This window comes from Melozone crissalis, unplaced genomic scaffold, assembly GCF_028551555.1.
Source record: "Melozone crissalis strain CALT ecotype California unplaced genomic scaffold, PUWL_Pcris_2 ptg000016l_1, whole genome shotgun sequence".
NCBI classification, from domain to species: Eukaryota; Metazoa; Chordata; class Aves; order Passeriformes; family Passerellidae; genus Melozone; species Melozone crissalis.
In genome coordinates, this window is record NW_026535794.1 from 40,036,828 (window position 1) to 40,050,384 (window position 13,557).

General features: G+C 40.5%; 1 protein-coding gene across 3 annotated transcripts in view; it reads left to right on the plus strand.

Moving 5' to 3' along the window:
• Nucleotides 1-11,246, plus strand: part of LRRC3B (leucine rich repeat containing 3B) — a 43,839-nt gene extending 32,593 nt beyond the window's left edge. For all 3 annotated transcript variants that reach the window (XM_054273940.1, XM_054273941.1, XM_054273942.1), the window contains exon 2: nucleotides 9,974-11,246. In XM_054273940.1, coding sequence (XP_054129915.1) covers nucleotides 10,139-10,936 — 798 coding nt within the window. In that variant the 5' untranslated portion in view covers nucleotides 9,974-10,138 and the 3' untranslated portion in view covers nucleotides 10,937-11,246. The remainder of the gene's footprint in view (nucleotides 1-9,973) is intronic.
• Nucleotides 11,247-13,557: the final 2,311 nt, after the last annotated feature.

A 13,557-nucleotide genomic window follows, 5' to 3' on the forward strand; every position in this document is an offset into this window, starting at 1 on the left:
TGAATTAATAACTGCTGAGGTACTATATTTTAACTGCTGTCCCCTTTTGCTAATTTATCTTGTGGGGCTTTTTTCTCCCCTTTAAGATTTTTTCAGGGTAATTGCTGTGGAAGTATGTTCTTTTCCTTGCTAGTCTCATCTTGTGTATTACTATTATTCAAGTTGCTTCATTTTAGTAATAGCTTCTGCTGGCTTCTTTCCTTTCAAATTCTTTGTGCCATGAATTATTGCTCTGTGTTTGTGTCACTGGGAAGAGTGACAGGAAGAGAAGAGTGCAGGAAGAGAAGCAGCCTTGGCTTCCTGGGTTTTAACGCAGCAGGGTAATGTAGACACAGTAAAAGCAATAGTTTGTGAAAGTGGGTGCTAAACTGTGGCACTTCCTCTGCTCACATCTGTATTTCCTGTTGAGCTGTCTAAACCAAGAAGTGGTTTCACCTGCGGTGACCCATTGTCCTGGGAAGCTGCTCTGTGACAGAGGGTCAGCTGGGAAAAGCAGCTTTCAGCCATTCTTTGCTTTGTTCTCCTTCTCCCTGTTGTGCTTTGGAGTGTGCAGCACCTCTTGCAGCATTCCCTGGTGCCCAGGTGTTTGCTGCCAGCAGCTGTCCTGCTGTCCTGCTGTCCTGCTACTGCTTTGGGCACTGATGGCAGCTTTGCAGAGCCACCAGTGTGTCCCTCGCTGAGCAGTCCCCTCAGGTCAGCGCACTCATTTCTGCCTTGCTGACTTCATTATCAGCACAGCCTCCCCAGCCTAATTAAAACCTCTGTCTTCTACTAAGTTGCAGGAGCATTTGGGTGAACCTCAAATGAGCCCAAAGATCATGGTACACAGAACCAAATAAACGCCCTTAAAAGAGGAAGAAGGGTCTCTAGGTGGTCTGAATCTTGCTTGTCTTTGCAATAGCCTTAGTTCCTTAAAGGCCTGCCAGTTTCTGATAACACAGTTTTGTTAGCAGGGATTAGATTTTCACTTTGCAAAAATAGAATGAGGTCTTCAACTGGGCAAGGACACCATCTGCAGTCGCCAGATGCAGTTATCAAGATTAAATTGCAAGACTTGCCACTGATTATGCTGGTAATCATTGAGGTAATCAGTGTAATTATCTTGAGATCAAGACAAGATTTTCTCTGATCTGATAGATTCTGCCTAATTAAGTTGAAGGAGCATCCATCATTAGCTACTGGAAAGAGTATGGCTCCAACTGGGCACTTGTCTGTTTCACTTTGATCATGTTATTGTATAATATGGGAGAAAAATAAATCGGCAAATATTGTGAAATTGACATCTCATGATGAAAGCATTTTCCATTGGGTTGTATCAGATTTCTTGAAAACCTGCAGCATTCCTTATTCATGAAAGGCTCCTAGGTATTCTCCTCATAACCAGGCTTTAGAAAGGACTTTAGTGTGGATCTCTTTACCCAAGGAAGATGAAGCATTTCCACTTCAGGTTATTTTAAGCTTTCAGAGTATATTTTTTCCTACTATTGATCATGTGGAGGATTGACTCAGCTGCAACTGGAAAGGATTTTCTTGCCAAATAGAATGGTTGTTGATGTTTTCTCAGAAAATGTGACTGAGGCTTGGTAGAATATAATCCCAAACTCTGATGCACACTAATAATCTAGAAAAATGTGGTGAGGCTTTGGAGAGCTCTTCACAAGTAGTCGTTTATGTGTGTTGGAGCATTGTCCTTTAGCATTTGTAATGTGGTTTTTCATGTTCTTACATAGTGGTAAAAAATCTTTTTGCAGATGTGTTTGCTGAGTAGTAATTGGCATATCTTGATCTTTGTTCATTTCTTCTATAGGTTGTCAAGACAATTTCTTCTGAATGTAGTGATAAATGATGTTAAAGATTATCATGTATCTTACATCTTGTGCCTTTCATTTTTAACTTGGTTTATGTTGCAACTACATATGCAGTGAAAGTCTATGTAACTTTTTTTTTTTTTCAAATGGCATAGGTGTGCACGCAAAATGCTGTTTATATTTCCCATCAGGGTATAGCTCAGGGAAGGGACAGAAGCCGTCTGTAGTCTATGTCAGGAGATAACAAAGAGAAATAGGCAGCACTGAATACCTTCTAAAAAGCCGGTGATTCAATCTTTGTTAAGGCTAAAAAGAACAAGGTCTAACAGCATCCCCAGCAGCTGTTTCTTTAATTTCCAGCAAGTTACCAAATTTCATTCCAAGAAATGTGTTGCCACAGAAGACTTCCAAGAGCAAAGCTTCATAGTAGATGATTGGTAATATTTTTTCTGTCATCAATCTGTTGTTATATCTGCTAAGTTTCACACAATTATTTATCAGCTGAGAGTTGCAAAATAATTCCTGACTTGATGTTAAAAGGAAAAAAAGTCAAATGCATTTTTGAACATGTACCCAACCCATCAGTCTTAAAGTGCTGATTCATTTGCCCACACAGTATAATTAAGATGTTAATCTGTAATAAGGAGTGATACATTCAGTGATCTCACAATCAGAAAGTAATTGCAAATTTAAATGTTCATTTGGCTCTCCTCAACCATTTTATTACTCTGTGACAGGTAAGGGAAGGCATTCACAGCTTAGGATCTATAAACCTTTACCTACACGCTTCGCTTCTACAACTGGAAAAAGTTTGCAGTTATATATAGATGCCTGTACTGGATGTTTTTGGGAACAAAATGTCGATTGGCATTCTGAGTCCTGTCCTAGGGGAGAATATTTCAGTTTGAGTACATTTGGTGTTTCATTAGATAATGAATCCATTATGTAGTTTAAGTTCAGGCTCACACTGATTAATCATGGCATTTCAATTATTCATAGAACCAGTGATCTTTTGCACCCCTTTTTTCCTACCTCATTTGCCATTGGCTTCTATTAATTTCTCTTTTTACTGCTTTAGGATTTTTCATCTTGCCATATTCTGAAATCCTGAAACTCTTCCACTGCTGGAGACTTTCATCTGGGAATTGAAATGACCTGGCACCTTGCAAGCAGGTCGTGGCACCTCTCTGGTTTGGTGCTTCATAGCATCTTAGCTGCCTGCCTTCAAGGTGGCTGAGTTGTGGAGCAGCCAGGCCTCCACATTTGAGGGGTGACAGGGAGAGATGTGTGAAAGAGATTCACAGATTGTTCTGGGAGTCCAAACCAGGTTCTTGTTTGATCTGCTGAATGGAATTTCTCCATGTTGTCCTGGAGCCATGGAGAGGGTTGAGTTGCCTGACTCACAGTCCCTCTGTGCGGCTAGTGAGATTGCCCTTGGTCCTGGTGTGCTAACAGCACAGAGATGGCATTGTTTTAAAGGATTGGATTGTTTGTTTGGAGGAATTCACTTGGTACCCATGCATTTGATGTTTCATAGTGCACAGACAGCACAGAAGTCAGAAGTGGCTGCTGCATTCCCCTTTGGGTCCTACTGCTCCTGTCCAGCTCCAGCTCACAAACGTGATCGCTTTTCAGCTCAGTGCCCAGTCAGTCAGTCAGTCACTCACATTGCCATGGTGTAGTTTTATCATGTGTCCATAGGTGTGTAAAAAAACTCCTGCAACTTCCTATTTTTACATCTTGTGTTTTGAAAATTTGTGGGCTGATTCAGCCTGCAGGTGTTGGTGGAGCCAGGAAGGATTTGATGGAGGTTTTTCCCCAATGGACATAGACTCTGCTGGCCTCCAGAGGCACAGATCCCTCAAAGCTGGTGCACAGGACAGCCCAGTGTGCAGCTTACTGGGAGGTCTGTGTTTACCAGGAGTGTCAGATTCATTAAGCATAGGAGGCATATAGATAGTTCTTTCTCCAAATATCTTTTCTGTTTTAACTCTTCCTAAATATGCCATTAGCAATTGTTTGGGAGTAGCGGTGGCAAATCTCATTCTTTGGGTTCAGATAAAATTGTCCTGTTCTTAGTCCTCTAGCTAACTGGACTTTTCAGGCTGGAAAATCACCTGTTAATTTTAGCCTATAATCTCCATTTTATGGCTGTCTTGTCAATACTAATTGCAAAGTAATATTTTAGAGATGAAGTAGTATATGGCTTTTTATGACAGTGGGGAAAAAAAGAGGGGTACAAAGTCATCAACCACAGCTCTGTGGATGGGGGATAGCAGGGTGGGGGGGGTGTGTTTTATAAGAAGCAGACTGGCATTACAGGAAGCAGAACTCATGGGAAGCAATGTATTAGAAAGGGACATATTTTCTATTTCAATGGTTAATTGGCTAAACCCGATGTAACCCAAAAATATTCAATATGGTAAAGTTAAGACCTGTTTTAATAGAAAATAGAAAACTAGATTTATCAATGAGCATCTTTTCTATAAACCAACATAGTTGATGTCTTAAAGGAGGGAAAAAAGTTATAATAATGTCAGGTCTTTCAAAACTATAAAGCATCTCAGTGATTTTCTGGAAGTTAAAATAATGATCTTTTTCAGTGCTCAATAAATTTTAGTTATAAAATTTTAATATTTATTCAAAGTGCAAGTTTGCTTTAAAGATGTCTAAAAAAAGATCCCTGTAGGAGTCTCATTTCCTGGACTTTTCTAATTCTGTATCAAAATTCCGATGCTGGCACGCAAGAAAGTTGTTACACTGAAGGGTAAGACTTTATTTAGACCAGGCTTGAAAAATTGAGCTCTTTTTCAGGGATCTCCTGAGGGCTTACTGGGACTTGAGAGCTTCTTTTGAAGGCAGTGGAGCTGCCCATAGGTTCATATGTGAGTTGTATGGGCTGTACGAGAGGAGGATGGGAGGCACCCTGATAGGTGCAGTGCATTTCTGATGTGGGGGGCCTGCAGTTGTTTGTGGGGATACCTTCAGTATTAACTGAGAACACAGTGATCCCAGGGATTGTGGAGCCTGCAGTGCCATTGGGGATCCATTTTCAAATGAGGGCTTCTCTGGGTAGTAGTATGCGTAAAGTTAGTAGCAAAGTCGCTTAAGCTTTACAGCTGTATATCCTTGGAAGCATGGTAAGTCTAGGCAGGTGAATTGTGCATCAGTCCCCGTGATCCACATTCTTAGGAAGTTGGATTGTACATAATTTTTTTCCACTTTTTCTGGTGGTTAAAAAGTGACAGACCAGACAGATTGAGTATAGTCATGATGCAGCCAACAGCTCACCCCCTGTGGTTGATCCATTGGCTTCTTCCTTTTCCCTGTTCTGATCCTGCCTGCTCATTTGAGCACATCAGCTACAGTCAAAAGAAATTCCTTTTTGGAGGAAAAAAGGAGCCTTCAGTAACCTTAAGTACAAGCTGTGTGTGCAGTTGCTGAGCATTAGTAGTTAACTGTGACCCCTTTGACACTGCTGGAGTTACAGATGCAATCTTTTTCATCAGTGGGTCCGGCTTTGAAGAGAGAACAGAGAGCTGCTGCTCTGACAAGCAGGCAAAACAAGTGAGGATGCTGTGTGTGAGTCTGGGGGCTCTTGTGTTGGAATATACCTGTGTGATCCTGTTCTACAGACCTAATTTGTGGCCCTCATTATGTGATTTACGACAGGAATCTTCCCATAAAAACATCTATATTAAATACATTAGGTCATGGTTTTGTCATTATGTGTGAGGTCTTGCTTGATGAAGAGCTGTCAGGAGAAGGATAATGGTCTTGATTTTTCCTCAAAAAAAATGTTTGGGAGTTTACCTGACGCTGTCTGAGAATTCAGATGAAATTCCAAGTAGAAGTATTGTCCTACTGGAACAACTTAAACAAAGATATTTTACTGTCACAGGTTATTTTTGTAGTGCTAGGAAGTAATTTTTGAAGGACCCTACTAAAATGTAGATACACAATGCCTGGAGAAGCCATCTGCTGAACAAATAGGGAGTAAATCCCTCTCTTGCATCTGAAAGATAAAAATTTGCAGGAAGAGTGTCATCAACAAATGGCACCACTGATTTCACCTGAGGGCTTGGGTAGTTGTGTGTGTTCAACATACTGTAGGCAGAATACCTCTCAAGGTTGGTTGTAGTCTCTGCTTTTGAGTCCTCTGAGAGCAGTGGCTAGCTCTCAAGTGCAAGGATTTGGTATCTGGTCCATTCTCTCCTGTGGAGGCAGGGGGTGTGAGAGTACTTGGGTGATGACCTAAGCTGCCATGTGGACTCTGAAATCAGTCTCAACACTGCAGTAGAAACTCCTTCCCCTAGTCAGACATATTGAACTAAACAAATATGATGGATTGTCTTTTTCTGCATCTTTTGTTGTCTTAGTATTGCCCTAAACATAAAAACATCTCAGCCTGTGTCATTTTTTGGCTGTTCTGTGTGATGGTTATAGGATTTCCTATCGTCCTAAGTCTTTCTTTGAAGACAAAACAGGATAAATTAATATTGCAGGCTGTCTTGTCCTGGACTTTCTGTGTGACTTTCTTGAGTCTGTGAAGCCTTTTCCCATGTCAGTAGTTGGAGGCACCAGTGCTTCCTCACATCACTGGTTCTTGTGGGGAGAAGTTATTGTTCAATTAGATAATTTCGTAGTGTTGCATTCAGAAGCTGAGATACAGTCTCTGCACCTTGTTAGTAGTAAAGACAAACACTTGCAAGTACCTGACGCCTGAAGCTCAGTAGAAATCTATGTATTAAAAGCAGTGTGTTTTCCCTGAGGATTTCAGGATTTGTACATTTTCCTACATTGTTGGATATAGGCATTGAGTGAATGGTCTTGGGGGAACTTGAGAAGAGGAAGCCTTGGAAACCTTTAAATTGCAAGACTGTAAGGAGCTCTTCTATGCAATCTTTTGTCTGTAGTATTATTCCCCTGCAATATTTGACTTGGTGTTAGGCATTCTCTGTTTGTACTTGTATTTTAGAAATGTGCACAAAAAGCTTTTTTATACCACAGTGCTGCAAGTGCTCCTGGTATTGCTGTCATTTCCCTGTGCCTTCCTTCACTTTTTAATTTCTTTTTTTCTTTTTGCTTTATTTGCAGATTTATAATTAATTCACATACTTATTTTAATTCTGTGTCTTTCATGCTTTTGTCTGTAGTCATTACTGTGTCTTCTGGTATATCTCTATTGTGTTTGTTCCAACTTTGACACCTTCTTTATTTATTGTGTTCCAAGCAAGAGGAAATTAGATACAGCTCAAGAAGCCACAGATCTTCCTACTGGCATTAGAAATATGTGAATTCTAGTTTTCTTTTCTTTTCTTGCAGTCACTAGAAGTAAAGAAAGTTCTTGCTCTAAGTTTATTGTTTAAAACAAACCTCAGATATCCCTTCGATTGCATATTCTGAAGCAAATAAAGCTCTGTTTATCCTGACTGGTGTTCAGTCCCATTGTGTTTCTTCTGGTTAATTTACTGGGAATTTGCTGAGCTTTGTTCTTATTGAGACAAGTTTTGTTGAGTGGGTTGTTAATTGCAGGTTTAAACTTGTATTTGCTCTATCTAGCAACTTAAAACATTGCGAGTTCTTTCCTCTCTATATTAATTTACTTAGTTAGGCCTTTGGAAGAGGCACTGCTTCATTAAACACTATCCTGTTTAGTCTGTAATGACTCTACTTCTTTCTCTAAACACATTAATGCATTAAATAGATTAATTTGTCTTCAGTGAGATCAGGATGTTCTACAAAGGGGCTTGGGGTCTCTGATACATGGTCTTTGGTGATGCAGCAGTGCTGTGAAGGACTCAGCAGAGTCTACGCTGTATTTCCAGGTTGACTGGGTTTTTTTTAGCCTGTAATGAAGCGAATTTGATATTAATTTGTCACACTCTGATGAGAACAGTATCATTTTTGTAATTCTATAAAATGAAACACCCGAGACTGCTTCAGGTCTTTGCTCTTTCCCCCTAGTCCCTTCCTGCAGTAGAGCTCCAGTGCCAGTGATGGGAAGCCGCTGAGTACAAGTAGTAGGTGATGAGATGATGCTCCTTCTGTGGTGATGAGCTGGACCACTCATCTACTCTTCTGGTGCAGGAGCACAGTAGTGAGACACATGAACATGAAGGGAGAAGAAAATAGGTGCTGTTTTTGCAGGGGACAGGCTGTCCTGCCACAGCACCCAGGGCTGCTGGAGGGAGCAGCAGATTGCCGGCTCCGAGTGCCAGGGGGAGCAGCTGCCAGCTCCAGCTTGGCCTCCGAATGGGCTGCACATTTTAGCAAGTACTTAGCGCTTTTGGGCAGGCTGGGAAAAAACAACTTCTGGAGCTTATCCCCTCCTGTAGCAGATTTCTGTCTGGTCTGAAGAGCAGGCACTGCAGTGACCAAAGAACCAAAGGGAGAAATGGGAAGGATGCACCCACCGCAGCAGGGTTCTTTCATGTAAACCCTGTTTTTTCCACAGAGGTCATGAAGGATTTCATTGACTTGGGAGGTTCTGCCTCACCTCTCTTTCCTCAAAGGGAACTTTTCATGCTCTGCTTAGTTCCCTTCTAAGCAGTTTCACATTTCCAGGGTTAACTTCACAATTTCTCATTTGGAACAAGTACATTTCTTTTTAATTTTAGAGTAGAGATTTTATGGAATCCAAGTGCAAGCTTTCTGTTTAGGTTCTTGGGCAATCACTGATTTGAACAATAGGTAAGTTGAAGATTAGTGGTGACACTCCAGTAGTTGCAGTGAGAGTATGCTGAGCTTGTGTGAGCATTCCCAAGCCATGGAGTAATCACAAGTAATGTACATGCTGTTAAGATTGGTTTGGGTTGTTTTATTTTTCTTTTCCTGTGGGGTTGCTGGCATACTGAGCCTCAGCAGAAAGGGTTAAATAGAACTTGAGCTATGAGTTTGAAATTATGCTTGACACATCCGATCCACATTACTGCAATGTGTCAGCAACTGCAGTTGGTATGTCAGTTCTGCAAGTAAAAAAGTGATTGCAATGCAATTTCTCCTTTTTCATGTAAAATCACACATATCCTCCGTGCAGGGATTTTCTTGTTCAGTGGGCTACAGTGTGGATTTAGAAAAAAACATAATTCATTTATATGTAAATACAACCTGAAGGCTACACATATCTGAGCTTCTACAAAGACAGAGAGCATGTACATGAAAACAAATGGACCTGTTGTTGTTTTAAATTCATAGTTTACCATAATAGGGGTGGTGGTGGGGAGGAAGGGTTGTCTTTGAAACCATATAGGTCAGCATTTCAGACTTCTGTATTTGTATTCCAATTAAAGGAGAAAATGGAAAAGCTTCTGGATGTTTGCTATTTTAAAGCCAGCTTGAGGGGGGAGAAACAGAAACAGTATTTTTCATACGTCCTATTAGCAAATCACATGCCATGAATAAGATATTTTAGTGTTTGGCTCGTATATAGGTTTTGTGAGTTTTATTTGTTTTGGAGGCGGGGTATGTGAGTTTTTGGCAATTGTTCCATTTCTTTTTGTTACATGAAAAGAAAATTTTCAAAAAAACTGGAAGTAGAAATTGTGTTTGTGGCTCTCACCAAATGCTGGGAGATACAAGGAATCCAGCGTTCTAAAGCAAAAGAGAAGGAGGGGGAGACAAACAAGGAGGTGGCGGGTGATTGTCATGTCTTCTAGCAGCATTTGCTGTACCTGATTTTTGTTCCTTGATATAGTAAAAATATTTCCTTGCTGAAGTACTTGGATTTGGACTTAAAATAGCATAAATAATTTTGAGATAAGTTCACATTAACCACCACAGATTCCTCACTTAACCTGTCACTGTTGCTGGAGATACAAGTATTAGCTCCTATCGATGCATCTTCTACTTCAGCAAGGGAAAAAGCAATTTAGTTTTATAGCTGTTTTAGAAGAGTCTGTGATAAAAGCAAACCAGTGCCTTCTCTAATAAGTATTAAAGACCAAAACCATGCAATTTGTAGTAAGTGTACTCTGTCCTCTTAAAAATGTCCTGGGGATTTATGCACTAAACTCAGATTAATGCTAATAGGAGTTACTTAAGATAATAAATCATTTCTTTAGCGTGGCATTTCCCTTTAACATCTTTTTATTTCTATTTTTTTTAATGAAAACAAAGAATTTGAGTTTGTGGTATAAAAAACCTTTTTTCCCTCTTTTCTGTAGGCATGCTTCTAAGAAGGGTATTGACCATGAGGAAGCCCATGTGCTAGTAACCAGTGTTTGCTAATCCTGCCGAAGAAAATGAAGCCACGTTTCAGCTTTGCCAATCCTTTTCCCACCCTGTCGGCTGAATGAGAAATGGTCATGTGATTATGCTTACAGCCCAGCATGCATTTGGTAGACCTGTGGTTAACTCGTTCCCTCTCCATGTGTCTGCTCTTACAAAGTTTTGTCCTCATGATACTGTGCTTTCATTCTGCCAGTATGTGCCCAAAAGGCTGCATCTGTTCCCCCTCCTGGTGGGAACGTCAGCTGGGAGGTCTGAACGTCAGCTGTAGCAATGCAAACCTCAAGGAGATACCCAGAGATCTTCCTGCAGAAACAGTCTTACTTTATTTGGACTCCAATCAGATAACATCCATCCCCAACGAAATTTTTAAGGACTTGCACCAATTGAGAGTACTCAATTTATCAAAAAATGGGATTGAGTTTATCGATGAACATGCCTTTAAAGGGGTGGCAGAAACCTTGCAGACTCTGGATTTGTCCAACAACCGGATTAAAAGCGTGCACAAAAACGCTTTCAACAACCTGAAGGCCAGGGCCAGAATTGCCAACAACCCCTGGCACTGTGACTGCACGCTGCAGCAGGTGCTGCGGAGCATGGCCTCCAACCACGAGACGGCCAACAACGTCATCTGCAAGACCTCTGTGCTGGACGAGCACGCGGGGAGGCCCTTCCTCAACGCTGCCAGCGACGCCGACCTCTGCAACCTCCCTAAAAAGACTACTGACTACGCCATGCTGGTCACCATGTTTGGCTGGTTCACCATGGTGATCTCCTACGTGGTTTATTACGTGCGACAGAACCAGGAGGATGCAAGGAGGCACCTGGAGTACTTGAAATCCCTGCCAAGCAGGCAAAAGAAACCAGATGAAGCCGATGACATTAGCACTGTGGTATAGTATTCTGAATACAATGACTGCCTTTGTGATGGAAACTAGAGTCGGATGATGCTAAAACCAGAGGTTTACTTCTAACGTTCATTGTAAACATTAAGACTTTTGGGGCTTTTTTTTTCCTGTTTAACTGAATTACGCCACTGTTGAGCTTTCTAACAGAAAGTTTTGTCCGGGTGGTAAACTTCAATTATTTCTCTGGTGGTATCCTAAAGCAAGTGAATTAATATGTTAACATTAGTTTAGACTCATTCCACTATTTAATAACGAAATTTATTTTTTTAATTTAAAAACTAAATAAAAAGCTTAAATTTGAACCATGTAAAGCAGAGTAATTTATTGATCAGTGCCAGAGCACTTTTGGCTTGTTCAGTGTCCGTGAGGTAGAGGAGAGGAGCGATGATGAAGTTGGCTGTGAGAGGTACAGGATTGGAGAGTCCCCAAGGGCACATCCCACCCATGGGTGCAAGGTGAGCAGCTGGTGAATGGTGGCCCATTTTGTGGGCTGCCTGCCACAGCCCACAAAAAAGGGGAAAGGGGCACAGTGTGGGCAGAGCAGAGTGCCCAGACTCTGAGCGTAAGGGACTGATGCTTGCTTAACCTCTCAGAGGGCATTTTGGCAGTGCTGGGGAGGAGGCAACCTGGAGGAGCTGCACCTCAGGACATCAAAGAGAGGTAAGCCAGGGGCATGTGGTGTTTTTTGTCTTACACTCACTTACTGCCTTGCATGAGCTCCAGGCATGACCTCTGCACTGGGGAGTACAGCAATAAGGCAACAGCAAGCTTAATATGCTGGTCAAACTAGAGTATCACCAGTGATAATTTAAAAAAAAAATCTGGTGGGTTTAAGCTGTATATTACTTTATTAGTAAATGTGACTTCTGTTTTTTAAGGAGTAGCCTTTTAAAAAATTGAAATAAGTAAATGAATATATAGGCTAGGCATATTCTCTTGTGTGTTAGGATATATGTATGTTTTTGTATGATTTTGTGGCTAAAGGTTTGGGAAAATAGAAAGTCCACATGAAGTTAAACTCAGCCTTGCATATGAAATAGATATTTTATATCTCTGCTGTCTTTAAAAACACAGTGTTTCTCTCTTTTCACAGATAAAATTTTCAAAGGGAACAAATCCACAAGAACATATTCCTCCTGTCTTTTATTACTATAATAAAATGATGCTTGTCTCTGCATCCCTATAGATCCAGTCTAACTGACATTGGAATATGTATTACAGAAGGTTGGATTAAAAAATGTATAAAACACTGCTTTTCAAGAGAAAGTGTTAAAGGTCAGCCTTAAAAAAAATGTAAAAACCCTCCAGAGCAATCTCTCAGATTAGTTTATCTATTATTTCTGTTACAGTTCTGTTACAAGGGCAGAAGCTTGTTTATCTTATTTTTTTTTCAGAACACTGTTAAAATAATAACTAAAACTTGTTTCAAAGCAAGTGACAGAACAGGAAAAAAATTGAATGGACATAGAGTCAACTTTTTATGTCATTTTTGCACCCTTCATAGGGTGAGTCCTTGTGACTGACTTAGCCGTTCGCATACCTCCATGAGCAGCTTTTAGCAAATTAAGAGAATGTTAATGTTTGTAAAGGGTACTGTCTGTCCATAAAATATCCACACTCTGATATTTCTATCCCTGCTGCTAACTCCCTTAAGTAAAAATATTATTGTCTAAGGTGAGACTCTTGTTGATGACACATCCTCCTTAGTTAACATTTTATGCTTTCCTGTTTCCAAGCTCTATGTGGCTATCTACCCAAGCCCCCCAAACTCTGTGTGGCCTCCTGCAGGACCCAAAAGCAGTAGGGTTAAATACACATGTGAGTCTGAAGAGAGCAGATAAAATGTTACATTGTAGTGGCAATTTAACAGACTTTACTGAACAGGACATGTAGGCTCTCTGTGTAGGCTGAGCAAAATTACTTCCTGATGTAATTCCCCTAATTTCTCTAAAATTTCCTTCAGAGTAAAATTGGTCTCATTTCTGTCACTGTGTTCCCCAAGTGATATTTAGGATTCCAGCTAATATGCTACTGTGGGAAAAAGCAGGGGGAGCTAGCTAAAAGATGACTCTGAGCTGGAGGTACTAAAAATCAAGAATTTGGTGTTGTTTATTCACAGCTGAATGCAGGAATTTCTCCACAAAATTTGAACAGAATTATTTAAACATTTAAGAAATCCTGGTCACTATTAAAACACTTTAAAAACACTTGGACGGTTTTAAATATTTAATTTCAAGCAACGTATTCAAAAAGAACCCCCCCCCCCCCCCAAAACTGACTAAGAAAAATATAAATAAGTTATCTTTAGGATTTCTGGTTTTTTTCTTTATTACTTGGTCCATGAGACAGGATCTGGTATAGTCTTACCCCAGCTGAACTTCTGGCTTTCCAGCTTTAAATTCTGACCCAAAGAAATGAAAACAAAGTTAAACATTACTCTGTAGAAATGCTTTGGAGGGATGGTTCCAAAAAGATAAGAAGGTGCTTCTTTTTACTGTGTTTACTTTACAGTTTTTTTTCCAAAACTACTGTCTCTAGAAAAGCCTAGGTGCTGCTCTTTGAAGTCAGTGGCACAAACTTTTAGACTTTTATCAAAGTTTAACCCTTCAAGG